This window comes from Erythrolamprus reginae, chromosome 1 (genome assembly GCF_031021105.1).
Source record: "Erythrolamprus reginae isolate rEryReg1 chromosome 1, rEryReg1.hap1, whole genome shotgun sequence".
Taxonomy (NCBI): domain Eukaryota; kingdom Metazoa; phylum Chordata; class Lepidosauria; order Squamata; family Dipsadidae; genus Erythrolamprus; species Erythrolamprus reginae.
The window spans coordinates 49478890-49505090 of NC_091950.1; the positions used below are offsets into that span (position 1 = coordinate 49478890).

Genomic DNA, 26201 nt, shown 5'->3' on the forward strand with positions numbered 1-26201 from the left:
CAATACAATAATATTGCAGGCCTGTCTCTGCTTTACATATCAGACATAGATTACAGCTTACAAATCCATCAAACTATCATCAAACACACAGATCTTACTACATCAGTCACAGTGAATCAGTAGAAAAAACAGAGAGCAGAGAGAGAGAGAATCATGCTTTCTGGCTCCTTCTTATGGCAATTTGCAACACTACCTCTTAAAGCTATAGTACTTCATAACATACAAACATTCATTGTTAGCTTGTTTATATATTGCAAACCCAACTGTCTGATGCATAATATTAACTTAGTTAAAGTAAAAAAGATTTTTTTTCAAAATCATTTCTTTCTTTTCAAGTTCAGAATCATCTAGTGAGCACATTCTAGATATAATTCCTGGCATCTTGATTTGAAGCAGTGTTTTTCAACCTTGGGAACTTTAAGATGTGTGCACTTCAATTCCCAGAAGCAAATATCTTCTGGTTCCCATGGTTGAGAAACATTAAAGGATCAAATAATCCTTGATTTTGATTATCAGATGTGTCCTAGCTGAAGAATCAGAACAGACAACACTGGGCTAAATAGACCAATAATCTCATCTGATATAAAGAAGCTTTCCATTAGGCCAAATTTAACTTTAAAATATAAATAATAAGTGTTATACACAATCAAGCTAGCTAGTCAAACCTCTATAATTTACCTACACTAGCATTTGTGCTTAAAATAATAAATTATTGTTTATGGACAGTCCAGCTAGTTTTTGCTAAGTATTACATTGAGATTAATGTGAATAACTGAATATTTCAATCCACTAACAGCTTCGATTAGACTATATTTGTAAATATTTTCAGCAATGTCTCAAAATCTGAGGAAGATGCAGCACTTGCCTAAATTAATTTAATCTTTATCCTGAACTGTATTTTACATAAAAATTATATATATTCTGTCCATGAGACAGCACTTCTATCCTAGATATACTGTTGAAGGGAGCATTCATAAGCATAAAAAAATATAACGGCTCTATTTGTAATATATGTGTAAGGTTCAGATTCAACGAACAAGCACACTTTCCAACAACCCATGAAATTAAAAAGAATTTGCAGAAGTTTTTATGATGTAAACAGTTATTTGCAATTAATCTTTTTTGTAATTACTTCCACAACCTGCAATATTTGAATTTTTTCACTGCTGCTCTTTTAAAGCTCTTATTTAGGTTTTCAGTCCAATATGAAAACAGGTAATGACTCACAGCAGTAGTTAAGAAGGAAATAGTTAAAGGTTAAGCTTAACTAATACTAGGCTTCATAAATGAACAATTTAGCACCATTTTCTCTATCTAACTTCATCATTGTACTAACTTAACAATTCTTTTTTTTAATGAGCCTAACTTTTAATTGCAAAATACGAGGGTCGCCCAGAAAGTAATGCACCACATTTTTTTCAACAGTTATTGAACACAATTAAACTTACACACAAGAAAGAATGATGTTTCTTCTACACTCCCTATTTTTCCACATAATCTCCATCCTGTTCTATGGCCTTCCTTCAGTGAGACACAAGGGCGTGTATGCCCTGTCAGTACCACTCCTTGTTCTGGTCACAAAGCATTGGAGCTCTGCCGAACAGTCTTCTAATGGCCTCACCCTCTGTGCCCAGCAACTCACTGTACTTCTGTTGACTGCAGATTCTCCATAAACTGTACACAAACATTTGTGAATGTACCCAACAGTTTCTTTCCCCACAGTGAGAGATTCAATGACGACACGCTGCTTGTAACGTACATCACTTACAGATGTCATTTTCAAACACTGCTGCAGCTACGCTATGTGTAAAGAAACACAAAATTTACACATTCACTCCTGACAATTCAAATAATATATATCTAAAGTTTTGTATTCGTACTATTACTGTAGGCTAAGAAAAAAAATGTGGTGCATTACTTTCTGGGCAACTCTTGTACATGGGAAGAAAAAGAAAAGACAGGCAGAAAATACAGGATTATTTCTTAGTTAGTAGAAGATATGAAGAAAATCTGAAATTCCAAAGAAGGCGTACGCAAGTTCAGTTTTGGAAGTGATGTTCAACACTAATTGTACTTAAATTGAGTATCTCAGGCAAGATTAATATTTTTAAAAACAAATGATACTGATATTTGTGACAACGCCCTTGTATTTTTCAAGCAGGAAATTCCCATTATCAAAGAATTTAACATTTGACTTTATATGGGTACATTATTTTCTTTCTCAACTTAATAAAAATAGCATATTTTGGCTTTTGTGCCAATCTGGAATCTATATTTTGCACTTTGATGAGAGAAAGAATGTTTGTCATATACTGTATTTTCAGAGTATATGATGCACCTTCCCCCACCCCAAAAGAGGATGGAAATGTTGGTTCGTCTTATACACCGAATGCAGTCATTTTTCTGTCTCAAAGCCCTGCCCCCCACGCCTGTAGAGAGCTCCTGGGTGCTGGGGGATGGCAAAAATACCTGTTTTTGCAAAGAAAAAAGGGGAAAAAACCAGGGCATTTTGGGGGGCATTTTCCCCTCACAAAAATTAGGCGGGCAAAGGGTTTGGGGAGCCTGCAGAGAACTCCTGGGGCCTGAGGGAAGGCAAAAATGCCTCAATTTTTTAGAAAAATTGGGGCAATTTTGCCATCCCCCAGCATCCAGGAGTTCCCTGCAGGCTTCCCAGAACCTTTGCCCACCCAATTTTTGCAAAAAAATAAAATAAAAAATGGGCGAAAAACGGCCCATTTTTTGCAAAAGAAAATGGGGCTGTTTCATCTAGCATAACTGGAGGAGGAATTCTGGAAATTGAAGTCCACTGGTCATAAATCTGTCAAGTTTGAAGACCCTGGGTTAGGGGTGCAAGGGTCTTCAAACGTGGCAAGTTTAAGACTTGTGGACTTCAATTCCCATTCCTGAGCTAGCAGGACTGGAGAAGAAATTCTGGGAGTTGAAGTCCACTAGTCTTAGAGCTGTCAAGTTTGAAGTTTGTAAAAAGGGTACATTGTTGTAAAAAGTATGCTGATTCACTGGTGTTTTTAAAAATAATATATTACTACACCATTTGGTTCACAATACTTTTTTCTTTGTTTTCCACCTCTAAAATCTAGGTGTGTCTTATACTCCAAAAAATACAGTAACTAGCTAAATGCCCTTGTTTTCCAGGTTGTAGTTTGATGCCTTAACAACTATACCAAACTGGCTCTGATATAAAGCAATCAGCTTATTATAAAGGAGGCACAGAATAACAAATTAGCAAACCCAGCACATGGAACATAATGGAAGATCATTTTATATATTGAATTTATATACCGTATAACTAAACAAAAAGTATTACCTTTCTTCTCCTGCATATCTGTATCCTTTTAAAAAGAAGTCAGCTCATTCTTAAGGATATGATACTCAAGACAAACGAGTGGTTTATGTAATGTGGCTGGTACCCTTTCATATCCTGATTTTACTTTGCAAGTATTCAGATTTTGTTGTTTCTTATGTTCTTTTGAATTACCAGTATATACTAACAGTTTGGAATCAAAGAGGAGGACAACAAAAATCCATTTTACAGATTCTATGATCACTGAATAATTCATATTAATCTATAACTTATATAATTTATTTATTAAATTTATTTGTGGCCCATCTCACAGTGGGGCTACTCTGGGCAGCATACAACAATAAAATGGGGGGGGGGGGGTGATTTAAAACATGTAAAAATGACAACAGTAATGGAATAAAACAATAATCATTGTGTAATCATTATGATTGTCACCACAATGAAGAAGGTGAAATGAATTAATACATATGCAGGAGTATATTCTATCTGAGTGGAAAATCAGTGGCCCTATTCTACTATTGGTACTATTCACATTGTAATTGCAGAGATATGCCTTCAAACTGCAAATTTCATCAATTTCTGCTAATGCAAGGATATTGGGCAGCATAGAAATTTGATAGACAGACGGACAGACAGACAGACAGACAAAATAGTCCTTTTTTTCTTCAGACCAAGTTGCTCCTCAAGAGCAATTTGAAGAATCTGAAGAGTGACTGGTTATGAAGTAAGAATCAAGAATTGCATATTCCTTTTTAGACAAGCAAGAGTTTTTGTTTGTACAGTCTGGATTAATTTAGACCACTTGTATAATTTAACCATGCATCTGCAGAATTGTTTACAGATTATGTTTAGAGATCATAGTTGTAACTAAAATAATTTTGCAATTTAATCTGCGCAATTTAAAAAATATATTTTCCTACTGGATTCACATGGGTAGTAATGACTAAACTTTGCCCATTGGTCTATGAAAGCACAGAATACTGTATAGGTCTGCCATTTCCCCCTGTGATAACCAATAACTGTGAGCTTAGTAAGTAGGGAATGTGATAGTGGGGGAATTAGTATTTTTGAATCATAGTTTTAATTCTATAAGACGTTGAATATAATAGAATGCAACATGTAACTATTCAGGTGTCTTATTTCTCAGGATAATTGTTTGGTGAGAAATACAAAGCAAATGTATATTTTCTCAATGTATGAACAGCTATATAATAGATCTAATTACTGAGGGAGACAGTGCTGGAAGACATATACTAAAGAATTTAACTAGGATCCCTGCACTGAGCAGTGGATTTAACAGACTTTCAGCTCCACAAGTCACTAGATGCATCTTTTACACCTTCAACTTCCAAGAATTCTCATGGAGAGGAAATTCAAATAACCTTAACAAAGAAACATAATCAATAAACACAAAACGTATTACTGGAAATAGGAATATCAATTCGGTTCCAAAAGTGTAAAGAAGTTACAAAGAGGTAAATCGTTCAAAATTTGAAAATAGTTTAACCTGGTGTTTAACTATCATCCATATATTAGCAAATGCAAAGCATTTTAGTCTATGAAAATTTAAATCCCCAAATGGCTTACTTTCCAACTTCTACTATGTTTTCTAACTTATATATTAGTAATCTCAGAAAATATGTGTCCTGACCTGCCTAATGGGAATGTTATTTTGTGATATTATTTAGGTATTCTTGCTGATGAAAGGGAAAATCAATTAAATTATCTAGGACAGTGATGGTAAACCTTTTTAGCACCGAGTGGTCAAACCAGAACGAGTGCATGCGCTGAAGCATGCCGGCCAGCTGGTCTTTGGGTTTCTGGCATTCCATCGTGCACAAAGACCAGGTAGCCAGCATGCATTGGCGCAACAGAAACCAGAAGAGGAACTAGTGATGGTGCGCATGCCCACAGAGAGGCCTCTACATGCCACCTCTGGAATGTGTGCTATAGGTTTGCCATCAGGGACCTAGGAAGATGTGGTTATTAGTATTAAAAGAAACAGTATAATTATCAATTCTACACAGATTTTTCCTTCAGTGATTGGCAACCACAATCTTAAGGACAACAGTGCCAATCTTAATGTTTGTTTTTAAATAAACTGACTTGTTTGATGAATTTCAGCTATCAAGAAATTAAACCAAAAACAGACCTCCTTGCAAGCTTATTTAATGTTTAAAATATTTGTACCTTGCTGTTCCTCATGTGCTGAATGTGGCTTTCAATTACCAAACCAAGTACATCCTAAGCCTACAGTTAATGTAGTTTATGAATGCAAGCATACATGTGCCAGGTTGGCCCCTTTCCCAAAACTATACAAATGGAATCACCATCTCCATAGCAACAAGCTCTCAGAGTATTTTGAATCAATATTCCTGCACTGAGATAACACAGTATTAATATAAAGTCCAAGTTCTGGCAGATCTTCATGGATTCTTTAAGAGCAAACCTATATCAAATTGCTTGTAAATCAAATTAAATTTATGAGACTAATTTAATTCTACACAATGAGCAGAATACATGGGAAAAAAGCCCACAGGAGACAGTCAAGTTTTATTAAATCGATTCCCATTCAAAATTTAGTTTATATGATGTAAGCCTTCAATTAAAAAAGACATTGGTATAATTATTATTCAGAATTAAAAATACAAATGACTAAGTCTTTTGCCTGTGATAAATTTTAAGATTTATTTAAAAAAGGTTATGATGGTTCTTGATCATGAGTAATATTTAATCCTTCAAATAAAGTTCCCCTTCATGGTATATATAACGAAGATAAGATGAAATACAGAAGTCAAATTAAACATAATTTCCCATGCGGCTACCAACTCCCAAAACAATCTAGGTCCTTAAACCAACACTTAAAATACTTTAAATGGTTTCTTCCAAAGCTGATTATCATAGTTTAGATGAACAAGAAATTTGTTTATTGGAGATACAAGTTGACTGATGCATTAATACAAAGGAAAAGAGGCTTTGGACACCTACCTGAACGCCTCTTCTTATATGCTGAGTGGGTATAGTATGGAGAAAACAAGGAGTTTGTTCATATCTTAAGTTATTAAAACTAATCAAAGATTCTTAAATATACTCTATAAAAGTGTTAGAGCAACAATTCACAGAGATCTTTTCATATAGAGCATTTTTGGCCCAGGAATAGAACACATGACTGAAAAAATAATATGGGGGGGAAATTATAACAAAGTCTAGAACAGGGCTCTGCAAATACTCAAAAAGCCATTTGGACCCATTTCCCACAGAGAAGAAAACACTGGGAGCCACAAAACCTGGGTGGGCGTGGCCAACTCAACATCACTCCCACCCAATCCAATGACCCTCAGCTATGCCTATTCAGGTTTTGAGATCCTGTTTTTTTCTGAGGGAAATGGGTCTCTCTCTCTCTCTCTCTCTCTCTCTCTCTCTCTCTGCCTCACTCCCTCTCTCATTTCTATTTTTCTCTTTTTCCTCCCTTTCCCTTTTCTTTCTTTTTCTTTCATTCTTCCTTTCTTTTTCCCTTCTCTTTCGTTTATTTCCCTCTCATTCTCCCCATCCAGCTCTCTAATTTATCTCCCTTTTCCCCTTCTTTCTGTTTCCCTCGCTTTCCTCTCTCTCATTCTCCCCCTCCAGCTCTCATTTCTCTCTCTTCCCCCTTCTACCTCTCATTACTTTCTCTTTCCTCTCCTTCTCCCCCTTCTCTCTTCACTCCTGCACTTCAGCTATACACACACACCCCGCTCTTTGCCCAAGCACAACGGGTGTGAGCTTCAGCCCAAAGGGGCGGGAGAAGAGGACTGCCTTGAGCAGAAATGTGGCACTTCACTCTGACATGAAGGGGACTGCAGGGGGCACTGAGCTGCCTGCAAAGGACATGGAATTGCAAAAAAGGGGCGCTAGGCTCAGGAAGGGAGGGGCAGCTGCCGCTGCTGCCAAATGCATAGAGAGAAGAGCTTTGGTATTTCACCATAGCGCAGCTGGCTACTCACCTGGGCGTGCAGTGGAGGCAGTGGAGGAGGAGTCGCTGTTGCCGCCCCATGATCCTAGCCCAGGAGGGTATCCTGCTTGTATATGCACATGTGCATGAGAAAGATAGAGAAATAAGGGAGAGAAAAGGGGATCCCATAATTCCCCTTTCTCTCTCTTTCATCTCTACTCTTCCCCCTTGTGTGGCAGGAGGGTGCCTTGAGTGTGTGGCACGAAGGCAAGTACAGCACTGCTTCACTCCTGCCTTAAGCCTACGGCTATCGCATTGCCATGTGCCCCCACCCACACTATTCAGCTGAGCATGGCAGCAGCAAGATCTAGCTCAAAGTGGCAGGAGGCAAGCGCTACCTTGGGCACAAATGTGACGCTTCACTCCTGCACTAAAGCTCTACTGGCATTCCCACTCTTACTTGTGACTCCCCTGGCCAGCTGTGGCAAGTCCAGGAGGATGCACATGAGCAGGGAGATCTTCCTCAAACAAGCGGCCAGGCTCGGCCAAAATGCAGCAAAGATGTGCTTGGGGTGGGTGGATACTCGTTTGAGGAAGGTCTCCCCACTCATGTGCATCCTCTTGGACTAAATTTAATTTAATTTTCTTTGTTACCTGGCTATTCAATTTTTCCATTCATTTTTCTGCTTTTCATTCATATTTTTAACAATCATTTTTGTCTTATCACTATTTATTTTTAGTCCTGCAGTCTCTCCATATCTATCCAATGTTTCCAAAAGAGGTTGACCAGATTCCATTGGGTCTTCTATGATAAAAATAAAATAATCCGTAAATGCCTGTAGTTTATGTTTCTTTCTTAACTTCTAATACTTTGATTTGATCATTGTTCCTTATTATTCTTGCCAATACTTCTAATGTTAAAATGAATAGTAAAGGTGAAAGAGAGCATCCTTGTCTGGTTCGTTTCTGTATTTTAAATGTTGATGTTACTTCTCCGTTTATTATTACAGTTGCAAATTGTTCTGTACAGATTGCAGTGATAACATTTATCAAATTTTGTCCAAATTCCATGTATTTAAGCTGTTCTAAACTAAAGTCCCAATTAACGTTATCAAAAGCCTTTTGCACATCTAAAAATATTAGTGCAATTTTGTTTTTCATTATGTTTTGCATAATACTCCAAAATGTCAATAATCATCCTTAAATTATTTCTGATTTGTCTTTTCAGCAGAAACCCATTTTGATCTGTATACATAAAGCTATTTAAATATTTTTCTAATCTCTTGGCTATGATTGAAATAAAAACCTTATAGTCCGCATTTAAGAGGGAAATGGGCCTGTCATTTTGTATTAGTGTGTGGTCAGTATAATCTTTTGGAATTAATGATTCCTTCTATGATGTGGGTATTTTGCCTTCTTTTAGTTCTGTGTTACATATCTCTAATAGTGTTTCTTCTAATTGATTTTGCATTTCTTTGTACCATTCAATTGGGAATCCATCTGGCCCTGGAGATTTATTATTGTTTTGCCTTTTTATTGCCTCCTTCACTTCTACTAATGTTATTTATTTATTTAGCATGTTCTTTATGTCTCCAGGAACTTTGGGAGAGTTGCCATTTTAAAAGCCATTTGTGTCTTTTCTCCTATATTGAGGTTATATTTTTTATATAAATTTTCATAAAAATCCTGAATAATTTTCTTTTTCTCTTCCATATTATACTATTCCTTTGTCATTTTTAAAATTACTAATCAACCTTTTTTCTCTTTGCTTCTTCAATTGATTCGCTAACCATTTGGCTGGTTTGTTCATGTTTTCGAAAAAGTTTTGCTAACGTCTCTTGATTTGCTGGGCTAATTCTTCTTTCTCCATTAAATTTAATTTATGTATCATCAGTATTATTTACTGCTTAATGTCTCATCTCTGCAGATACATTTGTAATTCTTTCTCTAGTTTTCTATACTCTTCCTCTAATGCCCCTAATTCATATTTTTTTTCTTTTTATAATCTTTAGCCATATAAGCTATTACAGTCCCTTCATTAGTGCTTTGGCTGTGTACCAGAGATTTTGTAGGTTAGTATGTTCTTTCTTATTTTCTTGGGAGGGAAATTCCAATTCTTTCATTCTCTGCTTAAATTCTTTATGTTTCACTATTGCCCTTTTTAAAGTGTATCTTGTTTCTTTTTTATTTCCTTTCCAGTTAAATCTAATTGCATTGTGGTGTGTACAGAGGCTAATTTCTATTTCAACATTTTCTATCCGTACATTTAATTTTATTGTTGTCCAAGTCTCAACCAGGAACTATGCTTGTTTGAGTAGTATGTAAAGTTATTTTTATTGGTGTCTTTCTCTCCAGCAATCTTTAAGGTTCTATACCTTTACAAAATCAAAAAAAGAACTTGGTAGCATTCTCCTATCATATTTTCTTGTTTTCCCAATTTTATAATCATATTCTCTGCCAACTATGCTATTAAAATCTCCTAAAATACAAATATTGTTTCCTGCAACCTCTCTAATTTTATTTTCCAGTTTTTATAAAATCTTTCTTGTTCCTCATTGGGAACATAAATGTTTATGAGAGTTATTGGATTGCTATTTATTACCATTTCAATTATTAATATTCTCCCTTCTTTATCCTTATAAATTAGATTTGCTGGAATGTTTTCATTTATGTAAAATATCACACCTCCTTTTTTTTCTTTTGAGAGAGGTATATATTTCCCTAATTTATTATTTATCAGCTAATGTTCATATTTCTTATATGCACTTCCTGTAAAGCTATTATGTCAAATTAATATCTAACTATTTTATTAAAGACTTTTTTTCTTTTCTTTTTTTTGTGGTTAGTTAGTTAGTTAGTTTTCATGTGTAATGAAAAAATCTGGGAAAGCCCCCCAGGCCGGCTGCGACCTTTTAAAACAGCCGCGCCGCTTCCCAGCTGTCTCCCGAAGCCGAACGCCAAAGCCGAACTTCCGCGTTCGGCTTAAGGAGACAGCTGGGAAGCGGCGCGGCTGTTTTAAAAGGTTACAGCCGGCCTGGAGGGCTTTCCAGCACCCCCCCGAACCCTGAACCCGGGTTCGGGGGGGTGCTGGGAAGCCCCCCAGGCTGGCTGTCACCTTTTAAAACAGCCGCGCGGCTACCCAGCAGTCGCCGAAAGCAGGTTTTTTTTGCGGGGTTTTTTTGGTTGCACGGATTAATTGACTTTACATTGTTTCCTATGGGAAACAATGTTTCATCTTACGAACCTTTCGTCATACGAACCTCCTCCTTGCACCAATTAAGTTCTTATCATGAGGTATTACTGTATTTTGATTTGGCTGCCCTCGTGGTTCTGATTTCTTTTGGTTCTTCAACTCTGTCGTCTTTATTCCTTATCTTTTCTATTATCTTTATCACCTCTTCCTGCCTTTCCCTATTCTGTATGTCAGTCATTTTCATTCCTTTCAGTCTTATTTCACCCTCTTCTCTTATTTCTCTGTCTTCCATTTCCTTTTCATTAGCAATTCTTTTTAAAAATAGAATTATTCAGCTTTTTCGATTGTATCGATCCTTATCCTCCTATCCTGCCAAGAAACCATTACACCTACAGGTATTAATCACCTAAAGTTAACATTGTGCTTAATCAGTTTGGCAGTCAAAAATTGGTAAGGTTTTCTCAGATCCTGACTCTTTTGGATACTTATTTCAAAACCACCAGTTGCCTCCCTCTATATTCGACTGGGTTGTCTCTGGGATGTAGAATTTCATCTTATTGATTTTTTTGACAAATTATATGCACTTCTTTGTGCAGGTTATGGCACCGTATATATGCTGTAAATTTCATTCATTTCTGTTAACGTCTTCTTTCTCTGTGCCCAATACTTTTCCCAAAATTTCTGATATTATGTCGGGTAAATGCTCACCCTTTTTTCTTCTTTTAAATTTTGAAGTGTAGGTAATGATTCTCTTTTTCAGACTCAAGAAGAATTACAGTTGTCTCACAGTCTTTATTAGCTTGGGTCAGTCTCTCACTCATTCCGTTCATTCTCTTATGTTCTAGGTCCATCTTTTTCTCCTTCTCTTGAAGCCTTTATTCATTCTTCAACCTCTGTTGCTGAAACATTTCAAATTTTTCCTCCATAGTTTGCATACTTTCTTTTAATTCCCCTGTATCACTTTGAACTTCCTCTATTTCTCTCTTAATGTCTTTATGGTTTTTAATAATAGTTTCCTGCATCTGTAATAACATTGCCTGTAGATCTTTATAGGAGCTTGATGTCTCTCAGCATCATATCTTACATAGAAACATAGAAGACTGACGGCAGAAAAAGACCTCATGATCCATCTAGTCTGCCCTTATACTATTTTCTGTATTTTATCTTAGGATGGATATATGTTTATCCCAGGCATGTTTAAATTCAGTTATTGTGGATTTACCAACCACGTCTGCTGGAAGTTTGTTCCAAGGATCTACTACTCTTTCAGTAAAATAATATTTTCTTATGTTGCTTTTGATCTTTCCCCCAACTGACTTCAGATTGTGTCCCCTTGTTCTTATGTTCACTTCCCTCCTGGACCTTATTTAACCCTTTAACATATTTAGGACCCTGTTTCGATCATGTCTATTTTCAACAGATCTTTGCGATGAGGGACTAGAAATTGCAAACGTGGATTGATTTATTGACCTTCTTCCTGCCTCTGCCCTTATGAGGTTAGACATACTTGTCATTTTTAAACACGTTCTCCACAATTCCCACATTGTCACCTCTCTTTTACCTTTCTCCACGGTTCTAATATTTTCTATAAATGTACAATTTTATCAATTATCTCAATATATAATTATTATACTTATATCAAATTCTACTATCTTTGCTATAATAAAGTACTATATATGAGAGAAGAAAAGATAAATTACTTAGATAAAGAAAGCAAGTCCTACAAAACTTAAATTAATAACTATCAATTATTAATCAACCTCACAAAATCAATACCATAATTCAAATAGTTTTAACCAATCTTAATCTTAATTTCTATTCACACTTATTTATATCAAAGTTAATTATTCTAAGAAAATATTTTAATTACAAATGAATATAGCCAATTAATATGTAAATATTTATATATTTGATTTACAAATTATAATAATTCTATTATATAATTATATCCATTATTATTTACTCCTAGAATAGAGTAAACTAAAAAATAAAGCTTGGAATTTTTAAAAAAATATCTGATGGAGACAAACAAAGTAGTATTTGTACCCAAAATGTCAGCAGTTTACAAGCTCTTTTCTTTTGCCTGTTCTGAAAAGTGAGATAGCCTCGCTGTGTGTTAATTTTCAAAGCACTAGTTTTTAACAAAAAGAAAAAGAAGCACAACTAAATTATTGTAGCATAATCCAGATTTACCCAACCTACTATCCTCATATGACCTAGAGGGCACTAGTTTGGTGTAGACTTTGGTGAACTTTTATCAAACACATCGAATGTCTCTCCAGCAAGGTAAAACATATTTAAGTCATTGATCTTGAAGATGTACAGGGTAAAGATGATATGTGATCTCATTTTAATATTTAAGGTGTTGGTTTCCACAATCATGATTTATTTTAAAGATTTTTGTTATATTTTATTACGGTTCCATCAGTTCAAATGGGTCCTGAAAGCCTTGCCTGCAACCCTCAGAAATTCTTCAAAAGTTGCTGCCATATTTTAATTCTTCATGCAAAAGAAAGTGAACCTTATTAAACTCATGGGAAATAACCATTAGAATTATGTGGATCTTTAAAAACAATGTTCCATTCTAACTGTCAGATTAGATCAGCTACTTGGCTGTGATCTGATTGATAATAGGAGTTATGTGCATATGGAGCATAAAAGCCTTCAATATTTCATCAAAAGTTATGTGTGAAGTGCATATTCACAATTGCCTCTGCCTACCTTTCTTCCCGTTCTCTTTTTTGCTTTCGTGCATGCCGATCCATGACACTTGTTTTGGTTCTTGTCTTTTTCCAGGAGTAGTAAAACTTTACCAAGCTTGCTATTGATTTGTCAGGAAGCTGGGGAACACAAAGTAACTGTTGACAAAAGCACACATAGCAAAAATGTGTCCAATAGTAATGCTTCTGTGCTATGATCCAGTTATGAGCAGAGACTAGTAACTAGTACCTTGGATTTCAAACAGAGCATCCCATTGCTTTCAGGGAATTAATCTGCAACTCTACCTATTTTTTATTCTAGACTATTTTGTGTGTGAATTCTATAACAAAATAAAATATATGGTACAGGTAGTTCTTGACTTACAACAATTTATTTAGTGACCATTCAGAGTTATAATTGCACTGAAAAAAATGACTAATAGTTTTTCACACTTATGACTATTGTGGCATCCCCATGGTCATGTATGCAAAATTCAGATGCTTGGCAACAGTCTCATAGTTATGACAGATGCACTCTCCCAGGATCATGTGATCCCCTTTTGTGACCTTCTGACAAGCAAAGCCAATGGGAAAGCCAGATTCACTTAACAATCATGTTACTAACCATAGCAGTAATTCACTTATCAAGTGTGGCAAGAAAGGTTGTAAATTGAAACAAAACTCACTTAACAAATGTCTCACTTAGCAACAGAAATTTGGGGCTCAATTGAGGTCGTAAGTCAAGGACTACCTGCTGAACAAGAAGCACATGTACATAAATGCATACTGTCAGATTCCCATAGGATATAAGAACTAGGATGAAGCTTCTGAAGACTCTGCTACAACAGTTGATCGGTTAGGCTGCTGACTCATCTTATGCATCCTTAATTTTGGTCCCTCTTTCTTTTATGTTTCATCTTTGCTGTCCACTTGAGAGATGTGAGAGATGACAGTTGTCTATTTGACATTCTGCACATTCCAATTCCAGGAATTCTAGTTCCTAAGTCATTTCAATAAATACAGTGCTAAGTACAGATAGCAAATGGAGGTTTAAAAAAAAGGTAAAGGAGTCCCTGCGGATCTTATTCCAATAAGCAATGCTGATAAGGTGTGGTGGTCATCTCCATTACAAGGCCACTGAATCAGCACCAACCAGAGACATTTCCCTGTCATGCAGCCGTCATGATGTCACGGAGCACTTTCAGCCAACAAGCCCAGAGTCTTAACCGCTGAGCCAACATGATATGATGCCCCAGACAAATGTAGACATTATGACAAACAAAAGTAACTATTAACAGTAAACAGCAAGTAATGGCACGTCTCAGAGAGAATCACTGCATTTTCCACTTCATTTATCTTCCAGACTATGATTTGGAGGACTGCCTGAATTCAATTAATACTTGTTTTTTCTAGAAAGTTGTACCGGAAAAGAAAAATAATCCAGTATGGAATAATTTCCTATCTAGTAACCAAAAAATCATTTTTTAAATTTGGAATGTGTTAAGTGAAGTGTCATAAGACATTCCTTTTCTTCCAATAATATATTTTTTTCATAAAAACTCGTATAACAAAAATATTTTATGCCGTAAGATTATTTCCTGCCTATTAAAGGACTAGCTGTATGCTATAAGAAGGCAAATCAGCAGCAGAATCATAGGTCATGTCATAGAATCACAGGGATGGAAAGGGTAATTTAGACCATGGAATCCAACCATGCACAGATATTCAAATCAAATTATCCTCAAAAGAGGGACAGCTTAGTCTTGAATAAGACTGTTATTATGGATATCAGAAGCCGGATTCTTTAACTCTTTAAAACATTCAATAACCCAGAACAAACCAATTTGCTGGTTTGAAAACTGGAAAAAGTCCTTAAAGGCACAGTACTAAATAGGACATCTTGGCCACAAAAAGAGGAAATGTAATTATTTCATCCAATTAACAACTTGCAGATTCCCCTTAAACTCCACTGATTATCAATATAAAACATTTTATTCTTTAAAATATCTTCATACAAAAACAGATCTGGAGGAAAGAGAATGTTTTCAGTGCTTCTGTCACTCAGATGATAAAAGATTAAATGCAAGTAAAACTGATATTTAAACATCTCAAACTTCTACCACCTTTTCTTTGGGTTTTATCCCAGAAAATTGCTTAATCCGGCCTACTACTAAGGTTCTCAGATATACAAACATGTATGGCGTTACATTCTGAAAGTATGGAATCTTTTGACAGCCCATTACTACAAAACATTCCATGTACTGTTGATTTTACCAAACAACAATGGAAAAATAATCTGACATTATTTTCGCTATTAGAGACCTACAAAAAATTTATAATGAAATGGTCCTTTATATTGCTAATATGCAGACACTATTTATTGTGTACAATGAGAAGTTTCTAATAGACCACGTTATCATCTCCCAAATTCACTCAGTCCATTCTTTTTCCTGGTTATCATCAATATTGGATGCTTGCAGGATGAACTTTGTAAATAATAAACAAGGATAAAATGGAGATACATGTATTTGGATAATAAAAGCTAATCATTAAAATACATTTTAACTCCCTCATTTTGTTTTTAAGTCAAAACCAGTGGTCTCCAAAATCATTCACTTTAAGACTTGTGGATTTCAATTCCCAGAATTCCCCAACCAGCTTTGCTGACTGGGGAATTCTGGGAGTTAAAATCCACAAGTCGTAAAGTGGGCCGAGTTTGGAGACCCCTGGTCAAGGTCTTTGTACTTGCAATCTCATACACTTGATGATCCTTACCATTTGCTGAATTCGATGAAAGGTTTTCCCATGGAAACTGAAAGCTTGTTCAAACAATACTTTGTCTTCAACTGTCCATTCGTCTGGGAAGGGGGTGAAGTTGGGTAAATCTGCCAGGGATTTCTCGATGTTATGTTTGTGCCAAAACAGCATCCCAAGGGCCTACAATGGGAGAAGATGGAGCAGAAAGAAAAGCCCAAAATTAAAGGAAAACAGTAATAATTCTGGTATGTTTACATTAAAAATGGCTAATCATAGAACAGGTTTTAGTGGTCTGGTCTGTTTTAGATACTTCCCAATTGTTCTCTGCAACAACAGCTATACACCACATTCTTACTACTCAGAAAAATACAGTGACAGAAGGAAGCAACACAGAGATTCCCTGTGTGGTTTAAGGACTTGTGAACTTGAAGGCATAGGACTCTTTATAAGCACTGTTATATTGTGGGCTGAGTTTGGAGACCCCTGGTCAAGGCCTTTGCATTTGCAATCTCATACATTTGACGAGAATTGAGCGGCACACAAATTCAAACAAATAAATATATTACAGTGCTTTCTTTTGAAGTGATGAATAATACAGGACAATTCAATCTAGAAATGCTGCAAAGTACACAAAAGGGTCTGAATGCTGTGAAGAACACTTTGTTCTCTACCAATCATTATTGTATGGTGAGTATCCATGGTCTTCCAGGGTGTGTGTGTGTAGTCTTGAGGCCACTGGTGCAAATAACTGCATCATTTTGACATCATTGTGACTTGGAACATTAAGTCTACAGTTGATACAGTATCAGACATCATCACTGACTTGTTAAACTGCAACTTAATAATATAATGTAGTTATGAAATAGCCCTGTACATTTTGAAAGAAAACTGAACATTCTGTGAGAATGATCACCTTTGCAAAAAAAAAAACCCCCAACCAAAAGAATCCTCAAAAATGCTTGCAACTTTTAATTGTGAACATAAACTAATGAAGAAATACCTTTGTTCTATATTATGGAGACATTTTATTTGGTTAATTAAGCAAAATACTATTCTGTTTCATTGGGATATTTTTGAAGAGTGTGACTATCTGGAAACCCCACTCTATTCTAAATTTTAACCTAATTTCAATCTGTTAATTCCTGTACAGAGCAGCACAAAAAGATAGATAGCTCTATTCTAGTACACAACACAGTTTCTGCAAATATATTTAATTCTGCAAATCAATGAATCCATATGAAAAGGGGTTACTTATTTAAATAAAATTAAGCAGACATTCAGGCTTACTCAAGTAAAATTTCCTGCTTCAATCAATAGCTAAAGTATTTAGCTGAACAATTCTTACTTTCTGCAGTCATATAGAGAATCCAGATACATTGGACTAAGACTTTGACTCAGATAATTCAAAGTGAAATGATAACTGTGCCCCTGGAGTTTCCCAGTCCTCCAAACCAATTTTGTTATGAAGAAAAAAAGGAAGGAAAAGAAAAGATTACTGCTTAAAAAATATGTGGTCCTATCCACGTCATTATATTGTCATTGTTAAACATCTAGGGAGTTTCCTTCTTGGCATTTTCTTAGCATGATTTATTGAAAGTATTCTACATACTGTTAGAGGTGTTGATTTGGGACAGAGTAAGGATGTGGTGAGGCTGAATGAAGTGTCTCCCAGGGGCCACTGCCAGCAGGGACAGAAGGTGGATTACAAATATTGTGAAGGCTGTTAAGTAAAGATAATAACGTTGATGTTGTGGTGCATCTTGGCACAAATGATTTGTCCCAGAGAAATGTTAATCGAGTAAAAAGAGATTTCCAATGTCTTAGTGTGGAGCTGGGCAGAATAACTAATTCAGTGACTTTCTCAGAGGTGTTACTGGTTTGTGGCAAGGAGGATAAAACAACTTGTATTGCAGAGTTTAATGAGTGGTTAAGGCAGTGGTGTAAAGCTGAAGGTTTGGGATATGTTAGTCATGATGTTAGTAGGTAGTCTAACAGGGAGTTGTTTAAGAGGGATGGTTTGCATCCATCATACATCCATCATCCATCATACAGAGGTACCCAGGTGCATCCATCATCCATCAAACAGAGGTACCCAGGTGCTTGGTGAGTTCAGAACTTTTTGGGACAGGCATTTAAACTAGGTAAAGGGGACAGAGATGTAACCGATGTGGATGATTTCTGTCCCTATCAACGAGGATAAATCAGTTTGTTGAAATTTATGAAAAGGGAGCTGTAAATGAAATAGATGTAGTTGTTGAGGATAAGGGACAAACAAATAATGATAACAATGTTCCTTGGGTAATGTGCACGAATGCTCGAAGCTTGAACAAGCTCTGTGAGTTAATGCCCATAATATCTAGAGATAATTTGGATCTGTTTGCAGTAACAGAGACATGGTTTAAGGACTTCAATGAATGGGAAATATCCATACCAGGATATACATTGTATAGGAAGGATAGAGTAGAGAGAAGGGGAGGTGGAGTAGCCATTTATGTTAAGGAAAGTCTAAAAACAACACTAATTCAAAATACATGTAAAGATCTGGAGACTCTCTGGGTTTGCATGCAAACTAAAGAGGGTTCTGTCATTAGAACTGGGGTGATCTATGGGCCTCCAGGGCAATCTGAGGATTATGATAACAAGATGGTGGATGAAATTACCCAAATGGCACTAAAAGGAGATATTGTGATTATGGGTGATTTCAACATGCCTGATGTTAACTGGAATATTCCTACTGCCCTTACCTGCAAAAGTAAGAATATAGTAGAGGCCCTTACAGGAGCAGCTGGCACAGCTGGTTAAGACACCAACTAGAGGGGAGAATATTCTAGATTTAGTTTTTACGAATGGGAACCGGGTTTCAGAGGTTAATGTGGGAGAAAACTTAGGTTGCAGTGACCACCTATGTTTGCAGTTTGATGTAAAAACTGATTGTAAGCAATCCTATACTACAACCAAAGTATTAGATTTTTTAAAAAAAAACAAATTTCAATAAAATGGGGAAATATTTAAATAATGAATTAAAGGGCAGGGATAAAATGGCAGGAGCAAGCACCCAGTGGACTGTATTAAAAAAGACCATCTTAAAAGCCACTGGACTGTATGTAAGGAAAATAACTATATGTAAAAGGAAGAAGAAACCACTATGGTTTAGTAATGATGTAAGGGCTATAGTCAATGAAAAAAAGTCTGTCTATAGGAGGTATAAAGAGTCTGGAAGTATAGCTGACAGAGAGGTGTATAAAATGAGACAGAAGAAGGCGAAACTGGTAATATATGCTGCTAAAGCCTCAAAAGAGGAAGAAATTGCCAAATCTGTGAAGAAGGGGGATAAAACTTTTTTCAGATATATTAGTGATAGGAAGAAGAAAAACTGCAGCATCACAAAGCTTAGTACTGGAGATAATACACACATTGATGGGAATAAGGAGGTTGCTGACCATTTGAATAGATACTTCTGTTCAGTTTTCTCAAAAGACACCTCACAATGTAATACTATAGGTGGATATAGCATTGCCTCCAGCTGTAGGGATTCAGCTTCAGTGATCTCAGAGGCCAATATCTTAGAAGAACTTGAACGATCAAAGACAAATTACAGGTCCTTTACATGGGTTATTTTCCAGTGTTTCAAATAGGAATGGCTTCCCAAAAATCTTTTCTTTAGACAGATTTAAAAATTGAGAAAGAAAAGAATTCAGATGCATATAAAGCTTATTTCTTTTAACTGTGTTAGCTAAATTATAATACATTATTATATCAGAATAAGAAAACGCACTACAGTGGACCAGCTTTTGTTTAACTATAGCTTCCAATATCCCTTATTACTGACCATACTGATTCAAGTTGTTGCTTTTATGTCTGGAGGGACACAGGGGCAAGCGAACATTTTGTAGCCAAGAGCTGTGTTGTTTTAGTGGAAAGCATTTAGGAACCACATTATTGACAGAGGGTAAGGTCAATATGTGAGAAAATGCTATTCAGTTCTGTTCCTCCAGTCAGTCCACAAATAAACACTAACACATATCACATTTGTCCATCTACTGACCTCTTGATCCTTCCATTATCTTTCACCCTCCTTTACCATCTATTCTGTTATTCTACTCTTCCACACACACCCAAGTACTTTCCTGACCCGACATTAGAACTCTTACATGAGAAATAAGCTCCGACTCAGAGTGAGGGAAACAGAGCAGTTGGCAAGAAAAACAAAAAGGCTAAAAAGAAGCACTTCCAAGTGTCTAAAAACTTCCAACTTTTATGTATTAGAAGTTCATTTAGACTATTGAGAACACATGGTGGGCACTCTCACAAAGTCATGGCTATAGGGAGTTCAGCCAATCTTAGAACATCCAAAGAGAAGGCAAACCAAACAATGCAAATCCAGTGGGGGTCTATGCAATCTCTGATGTCAATGAAATTCTTCTGAACTCTAAATGCATGCATTACTGCAAATATAACTTGAGACTGGCAATTTGCTGAATGCAATTCATTTTTTTTAATTAAAAGAAAATTAGAAAGGGACAGGAGCTTGATAACAGCTGTACATCACTTTAGGTAAGGTCATGGGTGAGCTGGACTATCTATAACTTAAAGTGTGTGACATTAAAGCAACACAAAATTGATGGTTTAAAATTGGGCACACTTGTGCCTGGCTGCCAGCTCGCTCTTCCTTCACCTTTCAACACCACATTGTTCCCGGGGCAGAGAGGCACAGAATAGGTTTCCCATCCATCTGAAACCCATTTGGTCTCAAAATGTATGAAGACAATTCTTAAAACCTAGGGAAGTGATGGCGAACCTACGGCACACGGAGCCATATCTGCTGGCACATAAGCCATTGCCCTAATTCAGCTCATATATGCATGTGAGTGCCGATCTGCTGATTTTTGGCTCACACAGAGGCTCTGGAAGAATGTTTTCGGCTTCCAGAGAGCCTCCAGGGGGATGGGAGAGAGCATTTTCCCTTCCCCTGGCTCCAGGGAAGCCTTTGGAGCCTAGGGAGGGCAAAACATGAGCCTTCTGGACCCACCAGAAGTTGGGAAACAGGCCATTTCTGGCCTCCGGAGGGCCTCGGGGGGAGCTGTTTTTGCCCTCCCCAGGCATTGAATTATGGGTATGGGCACTCACAACATATATGTTTAGGTCTGTTTAGGAAATCTTCTCTTGAAATTTTCTATAGAAAGTCTTCTCAAACTTCATAAGTGACCTTGCTTTGTTTATAAATCAGAAGGTCTATTTTATGCTACATCTGACCAGGCAGCTATTAAAAATTCTAATTTGACATTTTTAAAAAACTTAAAATGAACATTCTATTTGAAATAATTATCTACATTTATCAGGGTAGTGCATTTTTTTCCTTATTATTCAGAAATAAATATAAGTCGGTGTTTATACATAAAATCATCATTCAGCTTCCGCTGCACAACCGGCCCTGTCTTTGGCTGTCTCTTTTATTGAGCTTCCCGGAAGAGCTCATTTACTTTCTGCATACATGGTTTAATCAAGTTTTTTGTGTAAGAGTCCAGCTTGACATTTTGAATAGGCAGAATTAAAATGACTGCATAAAGTGCTATATATGCAAATATCACATGTACGCTAAAAATACAGTAACATGGTTAATAAAAATCACCTAAAGCCAAAATCAGCATATTGAAAGTCTCTATAGTTACTTCTGTTTCTCTTTTACATCATATTTTGTATTTACCGAAAACAATAAACCAAATTGTCAAAAAACCCACCTCCATCACAGCTGGAGAAGGGGAAAGAATACATTTAAACATTTTCTAACTGTTTATTACCTGTTCCATGTTGTACCCATGTTTTTCTTTTGCGATAGCAATGTATTCATCCACTGAGAATAGAAAATAAAAATAAAAATTAGAAAAACAAATCTATAAAGGAAAAGAAATTATTTATCATGTAGTAAAGGTAACAATTACATTTAGATAATAAAAACTTTTGGAAGCTTAAAAACTATGGCTATAGCTCCGAAATCAAATACATGAAGCCAACTTATAACCTGTCTTATTTAGGATTTGTTAACCAAACGTTTCCAGTTTGAAGATGCTATAAAGATAAGCACACGCATGTTGTAATTCTATTCCCTTATGCATATACCAGAATGAGATAATGTTAACATTAATATGTTGTCTAATAATTACTAGCCACTCTACAAATTATAATAGTTTCAACAGTCAAATTTCCAGTTTATAAAAAAATACAACATGCAAAATAGGGGAAAGGAAGAGGGAGGAAAAATGCAAGTACTCGTGTTAAACATTTCATAATCTTGATACTTTATCTGATTGAATAAAGTGGACCAATCTAACTCTATCCCTTCAGTACAACTTCATCCACAACTCTTAACTTCCTAGTAGATGAATAGAGCCATGGCATATCTTCTTTTGCGCTAGAGTACCTGGCAGCTGGTTTTATGTGTTCTTCCAAAACGCAAAAAAGAAAAAAAGGGAAAAAAGAACAGAGCATCCTGCTGCTATTTGTTCACAGATGGAGCCAAGCTGGACTTTTCAGGAGCAACAGGGGCTAGACATTTCCAGTGGTCTATTGGCAAGGAATAGCCAACTCTTCTGGGACATGTTTAAATCTGCAGATGAAAAAATGTCCTTAGGAAATATAAGAACTGCTATCTTAAGATTGATCAACAAATTTAGCTAAATATGCTTGTTTAACAAAGGGGGGGGGATCTCTCTAGACTGTAGTACATCCAACTGTAGTAATACAGAATAAACCATTCATAGATAACAAAAACAATGTGAGATTTTTGTAAATCAAAAAGGCTCAATAGTTTCAGGTATTGAGATATTGTTGCAGTCATGGTATATCAGTTTCTTAGTCATTATTGTAACTAATACAAGTGGCCAAAGACAAAGAAGAAAATCCCTGTATGTCTGTCTTGTAGTTGAAGAAGGAAAAGGAAGAGCAAACTTCCTACTACCGTGTTTCCCCGATAGTAAGACCCCCCCGATTGTAAGACATATGGGGGGTTTCAGGGGGGTCGGCTTATATAAGCCATACCCCGAAAGTAAGACATATGTCTTACTTTCGGGGAAACACGGTAGATAAACGGTATTGCGGGGGGGGCGATGACATTGCTTCCAATCTCCCCGCGCGCCCCTCGCCTTCGCTCGCCGCGGCGCCACCGCCTCTTCCCCTGCCGAGGCTCAGCTGCAAGCGGCCAGCGAGGCCGATCGGCTCCGAGGCGAGCGGCCGGAGCTGCGCCCTCCTTCGCCCGCCTCCTTTCCGCTCGCCTCGGAGCCGAGCGGCCTCGCTGGCCGCTTACAGCTGAGCCTCGGCAGGGGAAGAGGCGGTGGCGCCGCGGCGAGCGAAGGCGAGGGGCGCGCAGGGAGCTGCCGGAAAGGAGGCTGGTGAAGGAGGGCGCAGCTCCGGCCGCTCGCCTCGGAGCCGATCGGCCTCGCTGGCCGCTTCCCCTGCCGAGGCTCAGCTGCAAGCGGCCAGCGAGGCCGAGCGGCTCCGAGGCGAGCGGCCGGAGCTGCGCCCTCCTTCACCAGCCTCCTTTCCGGCAGCTCCCTGCGCGCCCCTCGCCTTCGCTCGCCGCGGCGCCACCGCCTCTTCCCCTGCCGAGGCTCAGCTGCAAGCGGCCAGCGAGGCTGCTCGGCTCCGAGGCGAGCGGCCGGAGCTGCGCCCTCCTTCGCCCGCCTCCTTTCCGCTCACCTCAGAGCCGCTCGGCCTCGCTGGCCGCTTGCAGCTGAGCCTCGGCAGGGGAAGAGGCGGTGGCGCCGTGGCGAGCGAAGGCGAGGGGCGCGCAGGGAGCTGCCGGAAAGGAGGCCGGCGAAGGAGGGCACAGCAGCGGCCGCTCACCCTTTTTGACTGCCCATCCACCCCTTGACCTGCCTTTAGCCAGCCAGCCGAGCGTCCGTGTCGCCGCGGAGTTGGCCTCCCCTGCCGAGAAACATTGCCGGGAGCGGCGAGGGGATGCTCCCCGCAACCCGCCGAATGTCGAGGTCGGCGCCCGCCTCCTTTCCGGCAGCTCCCCGCGCCCGAAGATGAGCCGGCCCCGGTGCCCGGGACAATGTAAGACATACCCCCAAAGTAAGACACAGTGGGGCTTTTGGGGGTAAAAAGATAGTAAGACACTGCCTTACTATCGGGGAAACACGGTAGTAGAAAGAAGCATCAACAGGACTGGAATTTCTCCTTCAACCCTACACTAACTGCATAAAATCTCATCTATACACAATCTGCCACTCATCAAATCAAAATTACAAATTTGCATTTAAGAAAAGAATTTTAACCATCACAAGCTCACAGAAACAAATCCAAAAGAGTCAGCTGAATGAACAGATTTTTACTGGGGTGATAGCAAAGAAGCAGGGTTTGTATCATCTCATTAATTCCACACTGCAGTGCACACGGCCCAACATTTCAGCTTATGGTTTCTCCTCAAGATTTGAAGCAGCAGTAAGGATTAAACAAAAAGAAAAGACTTGAGTGTGTGCAAAGAACTAAAATTGGCATAATACAGATCTGCCCAAGTACTTAAGTTCACATTTTTTAAAGTGCCCAGATTCTACCATTTAATCAAGAAATTTAAAAATGCATATAAAAAATTTGTGACAGATAACAAAATATAATAGCAGCTTTGCATTAAAATGCCTTCATAACTTAAAACCCCAAGTTTACTTCACAAGGTAAGCAGGAACAGAATTAACAACTGATTCCATCACAGCCTTTTAAAAAAAATAATAATAATACTGGCTGATGTACCAGTAGTGACTTTATCTGGAGACATTCATTCATGCTCTGATGGCGAACCTATGGCACATGTGCCGCAAGTAGCATGCAGAGACATTTCTCTGGGCACATGGAGCCGTTGCCCCTTGCTCCTACGGGTTCCAGTGCACTGGGCAGCCCTCTTCGGAGAGGGGCGGCATACAAATCTAATAAATTGAATTGAATTTCATGTGCACGGGCAATTTTTGATTATGATCTGTATGGCGCCTTTAGATTTTTTTAAATGTTTACTCATCTATGGTATAGTACAGGTAGTCCACCACTTACAACTGCAAAGGAGTCCAACGTTTTTGTTAAGTGAGACATTTGTTAAGTGAGTTTTGCCCAATTTTACAATCTTTTTTGCCACAGCAGTTAAGTGAATCGCTGCAGTTGATAAGTTAGTAACCTGCTTTTTAAGTGAATATGGCTTCCCCAATGACTTTTTTGTCAGAAGACTGCAAAAGGTTTTCACATGATGATGAGACACAGCAACGGTCATAAGTCTGAACTAGTTGACAAGCCTCTGATTTTTTATCCCATATCATGGGGTTGTTACAAAGGTTGTAACCATAAAAAATGGTCATAAGTCACTTTTTTCAGTGCCATTATAACTTTGAATAGTCACTAATGGATTGCTGTAAATTTAGGACTATCTGTAAGGGCATTTAGTAGCTATTCTAACGGATAAAAAAATCAAGAGCTTTTAATATATACCTTTAATATAACCCAGTCAATTCTCATGAATTTTCCCCTAGCTAGCTGCATTGGAATGACTTTGAACATTACATATTTTAATCATTTGCAACATTTATATAGCATTTTCTTTCTGTTTTATCTGAACACAAGTGCTTTTCTCTATTATTTATTCTGCAACTAGTAGAGTTGCCAGTTGCAATACTTAAAAAGACAGACAACAGGAAGTGTGTTTAATACTATTAACATCTGATCTCTCCAAAGCTATAGGCAAACTAAAAACCAATGTCATGTACCAACATACAAAATAAATCTAGAATATTATATAACAGCAAAGTCTTACTTCTCAAAAATACATTCTAAAATAATGAAAACTGGCTTTAAACAAATTAGTCTATCATTGCTGTCTGAGGAAAAAAAAACTTCCAGCTTTTCTGCCTGAGAACCTTTTAAATGGAAATAGAAAGGTCTGAATTTGAAAACTTTTGCCTACAAATAATGTACAGAATAGCTTACAATGGGTTATATTTCTCTCTAAAAGGGCGAGAAACTCTTAGTGTCAACCCTGAAGCTAACATGACCAGAGCCATCTTGGAGCTTCAGTGGAGCTGGGGGATAGGGAAGGGGGAATAAAGATAGCTGGGAGTTTGTAGCCTTAACAAAATATTTTCTCTTGGGAACCAAGAACATGCTTACACTGGCCAGAGGAAGGAGTGATGTTCCCAAGCAACCAGACAGCGCCTTGATTGGACTATGTGACTAATAGTTTGGGGAGGGGGAAAACTTTTACTTCTCCTGTGCGCTGCTGCGAGAATCCAAGCAATGGGTTAAATCTCAGTCAGATGATTGGGG

General features: G+C 37.7%; 1 protein-coding gene across 4 annotated transcripts in view; it reads right to left on the reverse strand.

The window, feature by feature from the left end:
• Positions 1-26201, reverse strand: part of RCOR1 (REST corepressor 1) — a 153772-nt gene that overhangs the window by 36028 nt on the left and 91543 nt on the right. For all 4 annotated transcript variants that reach the window (XM_070752076.1, XM_070752095.1, XM_070752084.1 and 1 more), the window contains exons 4-6: positions 21701-21753; positions 15921-16082; positions 13168-13286 (exon numbers count right to left, since the gene is read on the reverse strand). In XM_070752076.1, coding sequence (XP_070608177.1) covers positions 13168-13286; positions 15921-16082; positions 21701-21753 — 334 coding nt within the window. The remainder of the gene's footprint in view (positions 1-13167; positions 13287-15920; positions 16083-21700; positions 21754-26201) is intronic.